This window comes from Sphaerodactylus townsendi, linkage group LG07 (assembly GCF_021028975.2).
Source record: "Sphaerodactylus townsendi isolate TG3544 linkage group LG07, MPM_Stown_v2.3, whole genome shotgun sequence".
Classification (NCBI taxonomy): Eukaryota; Metazoa; Chordata; class Lepidosauria; order Squamata; family Sphaerodactylidae; genus Sphaerodactylus; species Sphaerodactylus townsendi.
Window position 1 is genome coordinate 78852391 of NC_059431.1, and position 19406 is coordinate 78871796.

Below are 19406 nucleotides of genomic sequence, written 5' to 3' on the forward strand. Positions count from 1 at the left end.
ATAGATTGTGTTGTAATGGTGATTTAAGCTACAATGTACTTTCTTACCGTATATACTCATGTATAAGTCGACCCGAATATAAGTCGAGGCACCTAATCTATCCTTATATATAAAAAGCTAACCATCCGTTTGTTGGTGATTCCCTAGCGCCAAAACGGCTGGATGGATCGCCCCCAAATTTTCACATGACATCCCTCCCTGTTGCGGGCAGGTAATCGGACCTTCAAATAGCTGAAAGTCCATACCTGAGCCAGGTAAAACGTCTTTTTCCTGGCGCATTAGGCCATGAAACTGGCTGTGTTTAATTGTCACCCTTAGAATGTTCGTGCAGCCTGTCTGTCTGTGGCCTGAGGGCTTGGTATGAGGGCTTAGAATGTTCGCTCAGATGGGCAGAGATGAGCAGTGAAAACAGCACATAGGTAATACTGTTAGGTAATACGAGTGGAAGTGAAACACATACACGCTTTGCCATGTGAGACGTCAGGTGGGGTCCCCCCCACACACATGCAGGTAACTTTCACTCTCTGTGCCTCACCCACTACTGCCACACAACACACATACTCTCATCCACATCCAGCTCATCCTCACACACCTCACTCTGCCCTCCCTCTCATCCAACCACCACTTACCCATTTCCTCATCCATATTCACCACAGCTCTCTTTTACAAAAAAAAAAAAAAAAACAGAAAGCTGGAGTTTGCCTTTTTCTTCTAAGAAAATCCACGGGGTGGGGAAGCCGAACCAACACTACTGCCTCTGCTTCTTTTGCACATTGCCCTTTAAAAAACCCAGAGGAGCTGGCCTGCCGATCTGAGGCGCCTCACTACTTCCTGCTACTCTGCTGCCTGACCTGGGATAGGCCTCCCTTGCCCCAGTTCTGCCTCCTTACCCAGAAAGAAGCCAGGATCTTAATAGCGTTTCAACCAGCCTCGTGGACAGCGGGATTCGCACTCTGGACAGTTCCGTTGTGGAATAGAAAGGGTTACCTTATACTAAAAACCAAGACAGCACTATATAATAATGTGAATTGAAAAGAGAAAGAGGGATTCCATTTGACCACCCCAAAAGAAGAAGAAGAAGAAGAGGAGGAGGAGGAGGAGGAGGAGGAGTTTGGATTTATATCCCCCCTTTTTCTCCTGTAGGAGACTCAAAGGGGCTTACAACCTCCTTGCCCTTCACTCCTCACAACAAACACCCTGTGAGGTGGGTGAGGCTGAGAGAGCTCCGAGAAGCTGTGACTAGCCCAAGGTCACCCAGCTGGCATGTGTGGGAGTGTACAGGCTAATCTGAATTCCCCAGATAAGCCTCCACAACTCAAGCTGCAGAGCTGGGAATCAAACCCAGTTCCTCCAGAGATCAGGGCACCTGCTCTTAGCCACTATGCCAGTGCTGCTCCCAAAAGGCTATGCTGGGGATCATTGGACCTGCATGGACATCTGTGTGGGTTGCGGACTATGATGAGAAGGACAATTGCCACAGCAACACGAGGCCGGGCCTCGCTAGTTTTACTACAAAAAACTGGGAAAACTTATTGACTCGAGTATAAGTCTAGGGTGGGAAATGCAGCAGCTACTGGTAAATTTCAAAAATAAAAATAGATATGGTCAAACACTATTTGGGGGTCTCTGCCACTGACCCACCATCTAACCAATCCCAAGGTCTCTGCCACCGACATCTCCATCCTGCAGCTTGTCCAGCTCACCCAGGTCGACTGGCTGTTACCCGCTGAGAGCCAGGGGCTGGCCGCCGCCGAGAAGAAGGCAGAGGCAGAGAAAGCGGCTGAGAGGGGGAAGGCAGAGGAGAGCGAAGCAAAGAAGGAGGCTGAAAAACTGGCTGAAAGGGAGGAGGCAAAGAAGAAGTCAGAGGAGAGCGAAACAGAGGCAGAGAAAGCGGCTGAAAGGCGGAAGACAGAGAAGAAGGCAGGAGAGAGCGAAGATGGGAGAGGGGGAATGCCACACAAGAATTAAGTGGGACCCTCACTCGCGTATAAGTCAAGGGGGGCTTTTTCATCACAAAAATGTGCTGAAAAAGTAGACTTATACAAGAGTATATAAGGTAATTTACTATTGCTTTGAAGGTAGACATTTGTAGTTAGTCGTTTGTCACATTCCCACACTGGGTCTCTGTATTCCCACATGTACATTGTGTGTTTGCCTGCATGTAAAAAGCATGTTTCCTCTTCCTGCCACCACCACAAGAAATAAAACTCAGCCTCTCAGTAAACCAATGCTTTGAGGAACCGAGGTAAGGTTGCCTCTGAGTAAGTGCAAAGAGTCAAGGTTCTAGCTACCTTAGCTCTCCCTATGAGTACATCAGTTAGCATGTAAGACTGATCTTAGCATGTGGGTGAGATTTCAGGCACAGTCTGCTTTCTCATACGTGGAAGAGTTTTATTACATAATATTAAAGTACAGCTCATGTATGGAATATATCCATCATAATAGGAGATACAGATCTAAGAAAATAAAAAAAGTTTTAAAAACCCTATATCTATCTTAGGTAGATTCCACACAGGCCAAATATAATGTCTGCAGTATGTTATAAAAACCATTTAGGGGGGGACTTTGCACAGGTTCTAATCGCAAAATGAGGCTGGCCTGGTTTATTCCCCTCAACCTGGGATTTTTGAAAATTGCTAAACCAGTTATCTTTTTGCACTATGATGGGTTGGAGGTGCTCCCATGTGAACACGACAGGTCCTGGCCTGCCAGACTCATGAGGAGTCAGGTTACAGCTGCAGACTCATGAGGAGTCAGGTTACAGGTGGTTTCTGACGTTGATAGTCCAGTGTCAGTAGGCACCTCTGCTGTGCTGATTTCTCCATGGTCCCCGTGACTCTCCTTAGCCACCAACTTTGACTCTCGGGTTCTTCTCCTGGGAACTCCAAGTTTGAATCACTGAGCTAGTCAGAAGGGATCATAAGGTATTCATAGAGATGGGAGATTGTAGGCACTGATTAGAGGGAAAGGTGTCTGGTGTCATTTGCTCCCTAGGAAACAGATGATAGCTTTGTAGCGTTCCAGATCTTCAGAGATGTGTTTTGCTCTCTGTTAGAACTTTAGATGTCCATACTGTCTTCTTGTTCAGAAACTAGACTTCACAGAGGAGGAACAAAAGTTCAGAGTAATATTTGTATATTGTCCTGCATGGCTAAGTCTTGTCTTCAGCCAGAAACATTTGTTGTTTCTGACTGGAAAAGTGGAAATCCTATTTAGTAACTTAATGCTATGTAATCTAGTGGGACAGATTGAATTGTGCCCAACTCAAGCTTCATGTGGTTCATTGCAATCATAAAACTTCTTAGTTTAATCTTATAGTTTCCAGCATGACTACTTAAGAAAAAGTAGGGATTTCCAGGTCTGGTTAATAATGCTGACTAACTTGATTATTTGCATTCAGATTAATTAAATGACTACTGCTGCTACTAGTGATTTCTTCAATGGGATCCCATCATGATGGTGGTTAGAAAATTGCTCTCATGGGATGCAGTGTATTAATTTGTCCATACCATAAGCATCTTATCTTGGACAGGAGTGTTTTCCTTTTCTTCACATATATTATTTGTGTGCACCAATGCAGACATTTAACTTAATGGACAATGTTCTCTTTAATAAAAATTAAGGAAAAGCTATTCTACATAATAACAGTGTTTAAGCACTTTTGAGTCTAATGGATTTCAGAAGGCATACTTGCTTTTTTCTGCTTGAAACCAATGGGCCTACAAATTATTTAGGTTTTTCTGGATTCTGTTCTAACCAACATATGATTCACAGGTTTAGGGGAGAAACTCGAGCTGTAAACAGAACTCAAACTGAATCCAACTGGAAATATAGACATGCAAATTTTAATATACAGCAAACAAATCCTCACCCTGTCGGTTGGGTGTTACAAGATAATCTCCCCATGTGAAGCCTACAGAAGCTCAAGACTTGCACTGCTCTCAAGCTAGAAATGCATAATACACAAAACCATGATACACTGAACTCCAAGTCCATCCGTTCTAAACAGTATCAAGCCTAGAGATGTATATTGCCCACTTAGAGTGACTGTAGAATGAAATCACTTGTCATGCTCCAAAAATCTTGTTTTGTCCAACTATCAGTGCTGCCCATATAACTTCTGGAGAATTTTTAAACTGTTGATTGCATATAAAAACATTTTTATTATTATAATTGTAAATGGCTGGTTGAAGAGTGTTGAGGCCAATAATTTTCATTAATCTGTCTTTCGCATGCATTTTGCAGAGCTTCCTTTCCTCTGACTCTTTTTCATTTTTTTCCCTGTACTTTAACTGCCAGGGAACATTCTGAACAGTTGCTGAATCGTCAGTAATGAGTGCCAAGCAACATGATGGGGCTGACCCCAAAGACGCTGTGGTTTCTAGAGATTGGGGTACTCCCCAGATATGGAAAAAAATGTAAATGAAGCAGAAATATTCCTCCCCCCTCCCCCCCCCCGCAAAGCCCTGGCTTGATGTGTCTGAATATGCTTCAGTTGCACAAAATTTGACACAGGTATTTGTGTCATACTCTCCCCCCTCCCTTTTCTTTCAGCAGGAATGGATGAGGTAATTTATAAATACCAGAATGTGTAAAGTTTGTAAAATATACTAATCATCTTGCCTTGAGCCACCCTCTTGTGTCCCCATTTCCCTTAGACCGGTACAACTTTTCTCTTCCTTGCTGCACTCCAAAGCATTTAGTTTACATACACATCTTCATTCTCTTACAAACTTTCATATGGTGTGGATTAGGCTAAAACTGGTTCTCCCAGAAAGCTGGGAACGTTTTAGCAGCATGCACCTTTTCCGGTGTGTGGCTGCCAAACATTTTCCCCCTTAAAATAACTTCCCCAGTGCTATAAGTGCACAGCTGGCAAGGGAAGTGAATATCTTAGATTATCCTGTATATATTTTTTGAAATTTAGGTTTGTAAGTTTAAGGTTCTTTTCCATGACCCTGACCTCTTATGTTCGTCCCCTCCAGGTGCTTGTGTCCAGTGTAGATTTTATCTTTTCACTGTATGGCACTCTTCCTGTATCCTGTTGCTTACCATTAGTTTTATTTTCCTTGCTCAGATACCTTCTTGGTCTTTAAGTGCTGGATCTGGCACACAAAGCTCATTTTCCTCCCAGACTTTGGCAGTGATGCTCCTTGCTGAGAGTACTTTGGTAATTTATCTCCCTCTCCTCCTTCCCCTCAGGGGAAGGGTTGACTCCCACAACAGAATGCTCACATTCAAAGAAAAACGGCCTTTGGGGTGATGCAGCAGTTACAGTTTGGAGGCTGGGATTAGGGATAACCATTCTTCTTTGATTCTGAGCCACTAACTGTTTTTTCCAGATTGTGTAAGTGGTCATTGTGGTCTTCTATTCGGTTGTGACCAACAGTGTAAAAGACTGTCTTTAGCATTACTTTTATCCAAATATATCATAAGAGTTCTTTAAATATAATCCAAGATGGTGGAGGAATAGCCTGAACTGAAGTAAATGAAGAGGCCACTCTAGTGCTGTTTCTTTACATTAGAACCAGTAATAAAAGAGTAAAGTTAAAGTATGTGTGCATCAAATACTTCATTGTAGACAATATGGTGTCTTATGGTTCATGCAGTTCTAATCACCTTGTTGACTGGATGCTGTTCATTCTATTTTTATTTTTCGGGGGGGTGTGTGTGTGTGTGTGTGCTACATTATTTAATTTTAATACTACTTTTGAATGTTAATGTTACAAATACAGTAACTTACCACAACCCCTCTAGGTAGTGAGTTACGAATTCATTGAAACCATGTAAAATTCTTTATTTGGTTGAATCTTCCAGCCCATCGATGGTTTGCATGAGAAAAGTATGGTTGAAGACCTCCACAGCAACTCTATGAAGACAGCAAGTATGCGACCTCCTCTTCCGGGAATGGGGCCACCTCAAAGTCCAATGGATCAGCATAGTCAAGGTTTATATTAAGATGTGTTTTTTATATATATTTTGGATTGTTCTGAGTCTGAGATCTTTAAAGCTACAGTCTCATTTCCCAGTGAGAAACATATATGTCTATTTGTTTTCTTTTTGGTTAGATCATTTATATTTGAGAGCCAGTTTTAAGAATGAGAAGATGCAGTCGCTTAGCTCATAAGACCTTGCCTTAATCATAATGATGCTTGGATGTGTTGCTGTTAAATGTGGTCCTTCTGGCTGGCTGTTCAATGCAAAGATACCAGCAAGAAGGAGAGTTGCAGGAAGAAGAATTTCTATGGCTCTCTACCCTCCTTGGACAGATCTGGCTTGCTGCCACAGTCAGGACCAATTGTGCATCACTGCCATCACAGCCAGTGGGAGGGAATTGGTGCTTGTGGCCAGCTGCAGATTTCTGAGTAACCACTTCTTGGCTGCTGCTATGGCTTTTTCTGTGAATGCAGAGAGGATTGCATCTCAGAAATAAATTGCTATTAAAAAAGTTTTTCTGCAAATCTGGGATGGGTGTTCCTTGCGTTTGTGGAACTGTATATTGTAGTTGTGGCCTATGGATGTTAAATATATGGATATTTTGTGTTTTGTGGTTTCTTTTAGTTCTAATAATCTGAACTCTAGTCCTGATCAACACAGCCATTGTTAGCCTATGACTATTTTGAGAATATTATTCTGATAATTACTATAATAGCTGGCTTGACCTCTAAAGGCTTCAATTTCTTATGACACTGCCATCACAAATTAGGCATCATTTAGTGTTCAAAAGTGTTCTTGGGCACCAGAGACATGGTGCTGAGTTCTACCTCGCCATTGGTCTCTGTCTTTTAATTGGAGATAACCATGGTTTACTTGATAGGTTGTCATGAGAGCAAAACTTGGAAAATTAAAAATGGTCCATCAGTCTTCAAACAGATGTAGAACGATGAAATTTTTGTGCACATATTTTCCTATGAAGAAAACAAATAGCTGGGTAGGTAAGTACATTTTAGATGCTGGTGTTGAAGAGGACAGACATCCAAAGAGAAGAAAGTAATGCTCTGTACATTTATCTCTTTGGTGTTGATCTTTTTAGAATTACAAATGAGGAATTTCTCTTTCAAGGATCCTACCCACATTTCCAATTTTTATTGAGCCTCCTTTTGCCATCTATAGCCTCCTGATTTATTGGCAACTATAGTTTTCTCAATTCTGCCCTGAATTCATTGTTATGTGGATGTTTTAAATCCAATACAGATTACCACTATGCGAGTTCTTGTTGCAAGTTGATTGCCTAAATTTACTTCATGGTGAGAAACCAATGGACTTTATCCCTTAGACTGCATTTCTATAAGACATAGGTGATCTCTGTGTGGTAAGATGAATAAATTGAAGGGGTTTTTTTTTACCCTGAGAATTGTGCTCACTTTGCTCATTAAAAATTAAATGCTATAATGTGTTATAAACCTTTTATTGCCTTGGACTATATTAAGTAGATTCTCAGGCAAAGTTTTGGGATTCCTGGCGAAAGCTAAACAGCAGGGATATTCAGCTGTCATTTGTCTCAGGAGCACAACCTAACAGGTCTCCAAGGTGCTTGAGTTGTGTCAGAGAAATGCTGAGAGGCAGTAAACATCTGTGCCCAGGTGCAAGAAGAGAATAGGAGTAGTTAATTCCCTGTGCCCAGGTGTAAGAGGAGAGTAGTAGTTAATTCACTGAGGCATGATTTACATTTACATCACAAATAACAGTGATGTAATTGAATACTACAGATATTAGTTGGTCCTGTACTCACTTTTAATATTATTATTTCTCATGTTAGAGGGTACTTTGTGATATAATTCTGTTGTGATTGTGGTTATGCTTCCCTTTGCTAACCAAGATACAAAGACATATTTTTTGTTTTCTCAGTCCTCTGAGGGCCAAACTCCATATTCAGTGGTGCAAGAGTGCCATGATTAGGTACTTTTAAGGCCAAAACAGCCATGAAAGGAAGAAGATTGAGACTAGGGCTGCAAATGGAATTAACTCTTTATTCCACTGTACTGTTTTCCTAATGCAAATTATCCTCTTTCTGGAACTTCTTATTTGACCTATACTGGTACTCTTATATGTAGCAAACAGCAGCCTTGAAAGCAGGGCAATGGATTTGGATTTGGTAAATGGTGGTGGAGAAAAGTATCAAACCTCCACTCTCCCTGTGCCATGGTTGCAGTTGGATTCTGGACCCTGCCTCCCCCCCAACAACCCCCCCATTTGTCTTGAATACACATGCATGTACACACACATGCCCTGCTACCTGTGAGAGATCATAATCACAGATCTCTTGTATCATATGTAGTTTGGGCTCTGAAATCCAGAAGAAAGAACATGTTTGTGTACATGTTTGTGTACATGTGTACATGTTTGTGTACGTGTTTGTGAAGCAAATGATTTTTTTTTTACTTTACAATGCACCAAGCTAGTAGATGCAAACCAACTATGCCTTTTTGATTACTCTGTCTGGTGCTACAACAGACAGTAGAAGGGTCTAACTGGCAGTCCACAGAACATGACTGTAGGATGCGTGTGACTTGATGGGCCAAAAGTTATGCAGGCGTGCTTTAGTTTGAAAGTTTTGTTTGCACTCCCATGGAGAATAATGTAGGGTACAAACTGTTATTTCTGGACCAGATATTATTAGAAGTTATATAGCAGCACATATGTATGTGAGCTCTAAGAACAGAAGGTTGGTTTAAAATATTCTTAAATCTCTGGTAGTTTTAAAAGTGAGTAAGAGAAGAGCATCATGTATTGTTCTTCTCCAAAAGAATTCATAGTTGCAATCAAGCACTGGTAATACCATTTAGGGATTTTTATATAGCTTTCAGTGCTCATTATTTAAAAAACAATCTCAAAATGCTTTTGTGCTATTGAACTCCGTAGGGTGGTACTATATTTCAGTGTGCCTCCTTTTAAAAAAAAAAAAAGGAAGTTGCAGTTAGTGCAACGACTATCTTCTTCCTGGACAAGCAGAGGTGTTTAAGCAGCTACACTGTTAGATCATAAAATCATGCCCTATGTTGTTACTTACACGCATACAAACATGTTCATTTAGATATATAGCATAGCTACGTTGCTGAGACTTTAACATAGACTGTGCATTGATTATATATGATTCTTTCTATTTGGGTTACTGTAGTATTATTGGAGCAATGACTGGCAGATTATCAGTTATTAAACTATGGAACAGGCCAGTGTGGAGAATTTTGGAACAGCTTCAAGGGGGAAAACTAGGATAGAAAAACAGAAGGACTAGGGTGTAGGCAGAGAGATGATTAACATGCTGGCTTCCCATGGACCAATGTAAACAGATTGCAGCACTTGGTTAAAAACAACAGCAAACAGGATTATTGTAGTGTAGTGGTGACAGTTTGATCTATTTGTAAGGAAGGTGTGTTAAGTGCATTGTCTGCTTAAATTTTAATATTGTGGAAGTAAGCCTAAGTGGGATGTTAAATATAATGATACTAAATTTCTGCCTATTAAATGTTAAAATACCATGTGTGGGGGGCGACCTATAGCACTAGAGGTAGGATTTACCTTGTGATTTCCAAAAACTGTATTTATGCTGTACATGCTGTGGTCAGCTGCCTACATCAGTCGGAAAGTACCAGTGTCTTGTCCTAGTTTTCATACTGTTTGCAGTCTGTGGTAGCTAGTGACTTTTGACCAACACTCTTATAATTATGCAGGTTCTGCTGATTTCAGTACGGCATAACTTAGTATATCATAAGTTCTTACACTATCTATATCATTCAACCTTAGAAAATGGCAGATAGGTCATTCTTATTCTGATTCCCAGATGAGAAGACAGAGGCTTGGAAATGACCAACGTGTCCAAGTATACCCTGGGAGTTTACAGATAAACTAGGATTTGGTCTTTTTACTGAGGTAGATTTTGTTTTCCAGACTTTCTAAGAACTATCATATAAAGAACATATCATATAAAGATTGTCTCACATAAACATTTACGGTACTGGATAGTGATAACTTCTAAGTATTCTATAAAGATACTCAACATATTTTCAAATATATGTATTTGTTTCAATGTAACTAATATTCTCACCATTACAGCCCAATCCATAGCTGTGGGGCGGCCAGGAATGTTGCCACCACACAACCTCTAGAGCAGGGGTAGGGAACCTGCGGCTCTCCAGTTGTTCAGGAACTACAATTCCCATCAGCCCCTACCAGCATGGCCAATTGGCCATGCTGACAGAGGCTGATGGGAATTGTAGTTCCTGAACATCTGGAGAGCCGCAGGTTCCCTACCCCTGCTCTAGAGGGTTTTTTGGTCACATGAGGAGGCAAAATGCAAAAACCCTCCCTGCCTTCAAAAAGCCCTCTATTTTTAATGGGGTCGGGCTTATTTTTATTAGAGCTGTATTTAATTTATATTTACTGAATTTTAACTTATTATTGTGCTCTATTATGTATTGTTCACCGCCCTGAGCCCTTCGGGGGAGGGCGGTTTATAAGCCCAATAAATAAATAAAATAAATAAATAAATAAATTGGGCTCCCAAAAGTGAAGTGTCAGTCCATGCCCCCGGTGCTAGTGTCCTGGGAGGCAAAGCTGGGGTATAAACTGACTAAGATAGGCTCATTCCTGGTGATGCCTCTGGAATGCCCCTGCTGCACTGGCACAGCTGATGGGGATGTGGGGAGCCCTTATGCAGTGCTCTGCACCACATCTGGCTATCATGGAGGGCTGCAACAACTGTCCACCAACAGATTTGCCCCTCTGCTTGGGTAAGTATCCCAGGGAGGGCTAATACATTGGCATAGGGCTCTACCACCTCCATGAATCTTTTGCCCCCCACCTTCCCGGATTGGACCATTAATGATATTTGTGTGACTGTAATACAGTGATGAAGATTTCAGTGTTTCCTGGGTTTCCCTTCGGGGATTGGGCGGTATATTAAATCAAATCAAATAAATAATAATAATATTTTTAATATTGTTTTATTTATTATTTAATTTATTTTATTTCCTTAATTTATTATATTATTTTATTATTATTTAATTTATTATTTAATTTATTTTTAATATTATTTTAATATTATTTTAATATTATTTTAATATTATTTTAATATTATTATTATGTTTAATATTATTTCAAATCTGATAGTCTTTAATACTGTAACTATAAAAAGTCTGCATCTAAGTACAAATAATTATTTTTTGGGTTTCATGCATTTATCAGTTTTTTGTTTTCAACTTCTATTTATTATTTTCAAATAGTGAAAAGTTGTGTAAGGTTTTGGTTTGTTTCTGGGTCCCCTTATATGTAATTTCTGTAAATATGGTTGCCAGCCTCCAGATGGGGCCTGGAAATCTCCAAGAATTACAATCAACCTTCAGGCAATTGAAATCAACCCCTCTGGAGAAAATGGCTCCACATGACAGTCATATGTTAAACATAACATGTAGTTTGGGACTAAGGTACATGGTTTGATAGCATAGGGTACACCAGGTCGCAGCTTTCTCCCTTTCTCTCTCTCTATGGCAGGGTTAGGGAACCTGCGGCTCTCCAAACGTTCAGGAACTACAATTCCCATCAGCCTCTGTCAGCATGGCCAATTGGCCATGCTGGTAGGGGCTGATGGGAATTGTAGTTCCTGAACATCTGGAGAGCCGCAGGTTCCCTACCCCTGCTCTATGGGATTTGCAGTTTTGTGTGGCCAAATATGCAGGTTTATATGCTTGTAGTTACAATTTTTTGGTTACAAAAGTATGAGCTTAATAGCCAGCGAGTTTTACATACACTGTGATGTTCCCCCGATTTCTTTGAGAGAAACCTGCCTCCCCCATGGGTTCAAAATTTTCAAAACTAAATATCTCTAAATCTAAAAAATTAATTAAAAACATTTCTATACTGCCTTTCCAAACACTTCAGGGACCCCAAAGCTTCAAACATTAAAATGCTTCAAACTGAGATGAGGGCTAATTAGAGTTAGTGAGGGGGTCACCAAACAAAATAGTCTTCACCTGCTGGCAGAAGACAGTGACAGAAAGAGACAGATGACTCTTCCTTGGGAAGGTGTTTCAGAGTTTTAGTACCAAAACAGAGGAGGCCCTTTCTTGAGTTTCCAATCGCTAGCCTCAGATGGCAGTGGCTTTAAAGGTCCATAGTAGCCACTTGAGCTGGGCCTGGAAGCAAATTGGGAGTTGGCTGTCAAGCAATGACAGAATCAGATAATCCCAATGTAGGATCCAGGAAAGAACATAGGCAAGAGATTTCATCCACAAAGTGTTGAGCAAAACAATCCTCCTTCTGTCAGCCAGAACTCAACAAGCCCCTAACCACCTAGAAGGGTTCTGTAGATCTGTGGCTGCAGCTCTGTGCCATTGTCCACTGTATGTTTTGAAACGTATAGCTTCTTTTTACACAGATAGAAAAACACTAGTGTGCCAGTACCAAAACATGACAGCTTCATAAAGTGTGAAGATTGTATATGGGCAATAGTTTTTTTTTAGAAAGCTAGAGGCAGTTACCATAGATCTGTCATACTATACACTATTCATGATATCCCCTTTTTATGCCTTTGTACATCTTTGATATATCTGGTTCTTCAGATTACATCAAGCAGTTCCTGGGGAAAGCTAATGGTAACTTCTAGCACAGGGGTAGGGAACCTGCGGCTCTCCAGATGTTCAGGAACTACAATTCCCATCAGCCCCTACCAGCCCCTGACAGAGGCTGATGGGAATTGTAGTTCCTGAACACCTGGAGAGCCGCAGGTTCCCTACCCCTGTTCTAGCAGCACAATAGACTAATATGTGACATTTTGGTGTGAGCATCTTTTTAGGTAGTACACTTCCCTCAGCCCTTTTGCCTGAAGCTATTTAGGCACATGCTCTCACAGAAATTCCCAGCTATTCAATATTTTCTTTTAAAGAATGGTGTTTTTAGATGTAAAATTGATTAGAACAGCAGCTGTTTCATTTCAGAGTAGTCAGTTGGGTTAGTGGGTGCAGCTTCAGTTACAATTATGGAAGACGTGAAAAGGCTTGAGTGCTCTATCAAGATTTTCTTTATCACGTTTGCCAAGTTATCAAGCCACCAGTGCTGGACCAGAACTAATGCTGGCATAAGGTTAAGAGGGAAGTCACCATAGTTGTTTTACAGCAACTGTGGGTTGTTCATAGCCTAAATATCCTTTGAGTCTTTCAGCTGAGCTATGAAATGTCTGATCATCAGTCATTCAACACTGAACTTTGATACATTGCAAGAGGTGTCTCTAACCTCTTACAGGCTTGTGCATTATTAAATGTACTGTAGAGGAACAGTTGAGTTTTGAAGATACGGTATATCATGGTATATTTAACGTAGATGTTTGCAGTCTTATTACCTGGAAAGAAAGACATTTCTAAATGGATACCTGATGAATTTAAAGGAAGGAATTTAGCACCTGGTTAACAGTTTGTTCTCTTATGTGTTGTTGTTTGGAAATCCATTTAAACCTGCTACTTATTATTTTAATTGTAGTTTTTAGTAAAAAATCAAATTATTTGAGATAAGGACTAAAATTAGCTGAAGTCTAATAATAGGGAATATTTGTTGAGGCTGCTGTAATACATAGGTGGATTGTTTCATATATTTTATTGTTTCATATATTTTATTCAGACATTCTATAGGTAATCCTTTATTTCTGAAATAAGGAAAAATAGAATGGACTATTCTTCTATTTTCTTTATTAGGCTATATGTCTCCTCATCCATCTCCCCTGGGAGCACCAGAACATGTGTCTAGTCCAATGTCTGGAGGAGGACCAACTCCACCGCAGATGCCATCAAGCCAGCCAGGACCCATGATCCCAGGAGATCCACAAGTTATGAGCCAACCCAACAGAGGCCCTTCACCTTTTAGTCCTGTTCAGCTGCATCAACTCCGAGCACAGATTCTAGCATACAAAATGCTTGCTAGAGGTCAACCATTACCTGAAAATCTTCAGCTTGCTGTACAAGGAAAGAGGACTTTGCCTGGGATTCAACAGCAACAGACTCTTTACAACAAGACACCTGGTAAAATAACTGCATACTGTTTATTGGCCAACTCCCTTTTAGTTTATTCCTGTGCCATACATTGCAACCTGTTGTTTTTTTCTTTATACTTATTTAACAACAAATTGGATTCCTGTTAGCAATTGCTAGTGGGGAGTTTTGAGAGGGAGAGATAAGATTGGGAAATACTGCCATTATTACTCTGGCTACTGAGGTTTGGGACAGGAAACAATTCACTTTGCCCCAAACATTCGTGATACAGCCTAGCAACAGAAGTGTTTCCCTCCTCCTTCTCTTTTTGCTGTATACGAGGATTAATAGGAGTCATTTGTGGTTAGGGGAGATACACCTCATGGTACCCATCTCCTGACAATTCCTTGTGTGAACAAATCAATATTTTTGTAAGGGAAGGGGTGCCAACTGTTTTTTAAAAATTACTGGGCAATCCAAAAGGAGGGGGGAATGTACATATGGAGGACAGCTGCCTGAAAACCATCCAAAGTGTTCCCAGCTGCAAAGGCCATTGGAAACCAACTAAACTTGACTCCACCTGCAGGAATGCCCTGGAACACCCTGAGCCATGGCAGCATCCTTCTGAATGCTGAAGCAGGTCTGGGACTGGACTTCCTTTTAGATCGAGTGGGACTGGACTTCCTTTTAGATCAGGTGCTGCCAAGGTCCCAGTTTGCCTTTCCTACCAGCGTTGGTGCCATTTACACTGGTGAGTGGGTGAATGTACCAGTGTGGCCCCGTGCTGGTTTCAAGAACCCATTTCCCTCCCATAGGACTGAGCTGCCCAGATAGGAGTTGCAACATCTGAATCTGCCTCCAGCCTTGTTTGGGGGAACCTATTGCTCTCCATCTAGGTCCCTCCTCCAGACTCCCACTGAAAAAGTTGGTTTTGAGGATGGTCAGATTATATATTATGGGGAAAGTTCCACAGAGTGGCGCACTACAGTAGCCAGGAAAGCTTACTTTACCAGCGCCTACCCTGGCTATGCATCGGGAAGTGCCACTCCCTCTTTTCTCTCTGATGATGAAAAGGAGCAAGGTGAATTCTACTCTGAGCAGGAAACAGCCACTGTCGAGCAGCTGGTATGACTGTTTAATGAGGAAGATTTTCAGCCCCTTTCGATGGAAGCCATTATGGCATCAGCTCTCTCTATGAATCCTTCTCTGAGTGACGAAACTAAGCAAGGTAGCTCTGGACCAAAAGGGGCTTGAGAATTCTTTCCAAGGTTACCCTCCTTGGATGCTCCCTGCCCCTTTCCCTGAATATTTTGACAGGCTGGTGAGGACAGAATGGGAAAAACCTATGGCAAATTGGCAGTTTCCCAGTAACACAAAAAGTTTTATTCTTTAACCTCACATCCCATGGAAATATTACAACTTCAGTTGGTGGATGTTGCCATAGCAGCACTGATTGCAATCCACTGATCTTCTTTTGAAGGATGGTTTGGGGTCTCTAAGGGACACGCTGGACAGAAAAGCAGACTTTGCATCCAGGAGATCTCACAAAGTGTTGGCTTGACCATAAGACCAACAGCTGCATTAGTTCTTATTTTTAAGGCTTCTATGTTTGGGCTCCAAAATTTAGCCAACTCATACCTATGGAAGGGATTAATCACACCTCCTTTTCATTCATGTAATTCACTTTTTCAATATAGCCCTGATCAGAGGAGAGTGCAGTGGCCAAGTAACAGAGGTTCATCTTCATGGTCTTATGTGCAGTCCTGCTGCGGAAAAGAGTGACAGGCATTCCTGCATCTCCAGAGCTTTCCTTCCTCTTCCCCTCAAGCCAAAGGTGGGAAAGTTTCCCACTGAAATGGGGAGGGAGTGATCCCCTCAGTTCTCTTTTTGGCTGTGGTGTTGAGAAGATGTGTTTTCTTGTGTTCCTGCCTTTTTTGGCCTAGTAGTTTCTTCTCTCTCAGCTTTGATGGAGAAGGAGGAGTCAGCTTTGTTCAAGAAATGTTCCAAGTGCAAAGTGAAGTTGGCCAAGAACAATGACCATTCTGATTGTTTCTTGTGCCTTGGCAAGAGGCATATTCTGGCCTTTTGTAAGGCCTGCTAGCAACTCATCCCAAAGGCACACCGTGTCAGGGCCTCGAGGCTGAGGGCTATCTTGTATAGAAGTTCCTTAGCTCCAGACTCTGTCCCAGTGGTAAGTCATTTAAATCCCCCTTAGTTGTCTCAACTCCGATAGAACAACCATCCCCTTCTGGCCATGGGAGCAGCGCCTTCTCCTTTTCCCCTTCATTGAAGCTCAAGAAGAGATTGAAGTCACAGAACAGGAGCAGCCTCTCTCTTGCAGGATGGCTAGCCGTGTCTGCCAGTCCATTAAGACATCTTTCAGTGCTGAAAGTCACCCATTCCTTGATGCCATCAGCATCAGGAATCTTTTAACTCAGCATCAGGAATCATCTCAGCATAGGGAAAGCCACCCTTGGCACTGAGAAATGCCCTGCCTTCAACGCCATCGATTCTTATCTCTTAATTGGGAGTCATCTTGACACAGTGGCAGTCAAGCTTCTCCATGTGCTGATCATGTCTCACTTGACCACATTTCAGCTGACCCTCAGGGATCCTCAGATGAGGACTCTGACAAGACTTTGAACCCATCCCCTGAAGACAAGTTTGGACAGACTTCAGAAATTTCTTTGTTCGATGATCTGACTATATACTCTGAACAGATTGTTTGAATGGCTAACACTTGGAATTTGTCCCCTTGTGGCTCCTTCAGATGGGATGTGGGGTGCCTATATTCGTCCAGTAAAAACCCAGCTGTGTTGCCCATGTCAAAAGTGTTCCTGGACATCACTAAAACAGTTGGGCTAAACCTTCTACTATCTGGGGTTTCATTAAAAAAAACCTGGGAAATGTATAAGATCCAAGAACTGGATTGTGGGTTTTTGTTCCAGCATCCTCCATCTAATTCCATGGTGATGATGACTCTTCCCTTGTGGTATAAGTCTGGTTCCCCTCAGGACAAAGAGGACTGGAAACTAGTCCTGTTGGGCAGAAAAAAATCTATTTCCAGGGGGCATTGGGCATGAGAATCACCAGCTTCTTGTGCCTTTGCAAGGGGCGTGATGGGGAGGTACCAAATGCATTTCTGGGATTAGGTGACGAGGTTATTCAGCCACCTCCTGGTTGAATGTAGGCCAGTGGCAAAGGCTACATATACTGGGGACTCACACCTGGGCCACCAGCAAGTTAACAGGGTGCACTATGTCATTGACACTGCTTCCAAGTCCATGGTTTGGCTGTCTTCCTCTGCAGGCATGTTTGGCTTCTCTCATCTGCATTAGTCCAGAATACCAGGTTACATCTGGAGGACCTCTCCTTTGATGGGGATAATTATTCAGTCTAAAACTGATGATATTCTTCACACTTTGAAGAAAGAGGCCACTATTGCTACGTCTCTAGGCATCACGAGTCAGTCAGTCTCACATTACCTCCCCAGGCATACCCTCTTGTCAGTATCAGAAGCAGCCCAGATTTATTTCTTCAAGTGGGTTTAGGGTTCAACAGTGGCCGTCTTTTGGCCAGCAGAGTTCTAAGAGGTTCCAAGGCCCCCAAAGAGGGTGGAAGGATGATTGTTCCCTCCCTTGTCCAGTGCTAAGTCAAAAAAGCAGACATAACTGGCTGGAAAATTGTTTGCAGGTAGTCCTCTCCATTTGCAGTTTAGTGGGAATCTTTTAGTAATGATAACTGGGTTGTGCATATAATAAATACTGCTTATTTTTTAGAATCTGGTATCTGCCTGCATTACATTAAAGGAAGCAGGGCGAGCTATTGCATCCATTATGGTTAATTTGGTGGCCATTTCCGTGTATCGTTGAGGCTTTCAGTCTGCCTCTTTTTTCTAACTCCTATTGCATCATGTTAGCAAGGAGGGTCGGGGACTTACAGGCTTTGATGTGTCACCAACCATTCACCAAATGTCCCTTGGATAAAGTCATGCTTTGCCCTAGTAAAAAGCATCTGCCTAAAGTTGTGTCAGCATTTCATTTGTGCCAGGACATAGTCTTGCCTGTGTTTTTTCCTCATCACTCATCAGTTACGGAGAAAGCCGTTCATTGCTTGGATGTGCATACAGCACTTCTGTTTTACTTAAAAAGAACAAGAGAGTCGTGCCAGTATCCCAGCAAAAGGGGAAATAAGAGGTGCGAAGGCCAGAGAAGAGATGAAACATGACCGCCTGGGTTGTGTCTCCGTTGTGGGTAGGAAGGCCATCTAATTGCTTCCTGTCCCAGCTCTCCATGCCAATCAGTGTGGGGGTGAGAAAGAAGAAAACCCTGCGTAAGTCAATTAAACAAAGCTCCGTACCTGCATCTCAGCTGAGTCTGGGAACTGCTGCACCTGACTCTATGCTGAAGAGTGAGCCCTCAGCCAAGGATCTGACAGATGAAGAGGCCATCACCCTACGGTTACAGGGAAATGAGGCCAACCTTGCCTAGATGGCGCCAGAAACCAGGTTGGAAAGCGTGGTGCTGCACCACTGATGAGTGGACCCTTATTGCTAAAGTTAAATTTACAAATTTACATAGCATACAAAAAGTGACTTGTATGACTTTGCAGGCCACAGATTTTGTGTGTGGGTGTTGTCAGATTAACCTGGCAAGTAGCTACAGAACTGGAGTAGTGTCTTCTGAATTTGAAGCACCTATTCCTCTTTGAATAGATGGATGGGCAGACAATGGCTGGACTTCTTGTGTCTCAAGTGACAACCTGTACTAACAGGGATAGGCACGCACTGGGAATTGATCTAGTTCATTGTGTCACCAGTAGTGAAGTACTGCTTGGTTTTGGGACTGACTTGGTTGGAGAGACATGGTCCAGACCTTAAATGGAGTTAGAGGATGGTGGCTTTTAATTCCCCTTTGTGTGAAACCCACTGTTGGAAGATTTTGGTAGGGGAGGAACTGGCGCCAACACCAGTGCTGGTGCTGACGGGATTAACTGTAGAGGAGATTGAAACCGGACCTTGAGGGTACTGCAATCTGCAGAGTGTTTTCAAGGAGACAGTGTGATATTCTCCCTCCCCGTTGTACGTTGGACTGAATTGGTGGAGTGGGTAAATTTGCCCAAGAGGAAGTCATACACCATGAGCCCAAGACAGTTGGAAGCATTGCAGGACTTCATAGATATCAATTTGAAGAGGGTTTTTTTTTAATGGCCTGCCTTTTCTCCTTTGGCAGCTCCCATGTTGTTCCGGAAGAAAAAAGATGGAACCCTGCATTTATGTATGGATTACTGAAGTCTAAATGCTCTTTCCATGACCAACTACTACCCGTTGCCACTCATTGAGGACTTATTAGCCTGCTTGTCTTAAAATAAAGTTTTCATAAAGCTGGACCTGAGGGAAGCCTATTTGAGGGTCTGGATCCACAAAGGTGATAAGTGGAAAACCAGTTTCAA

The 19406-nt window shown here is 42.1% G+C and overlaps 1 protein-coding gene across 3 annotated transcripts in view; it reads left to right on the forward strand.

Moving 5' to 3' along the window:
- Positions 1-19406, forward strand: part of SMARCA2 (SWI/SNF related, matrix associated, actin dependent regulator of chromatin, subfamily a, member 2) — a 126857-nt gene that overhangs the window by 15673 nt on the left and 91778 nt on the right. For all 3 annotated transcript variants that reach the window (XM_048502919.1, XM_048502920.1, XM_048502918.1), the window contains exons 3-4: positions 5818-5947; positions 13683-14006. In XM_048502919.1, coding sequence (XP_048358876.1) covers positions 5818-5947; positions 13683-14006 — 454 coding nt within the window. The remainder of the gene's footprint in view (positions 1-5817; positions 5948-13682; positions 14007-19406) is intronic.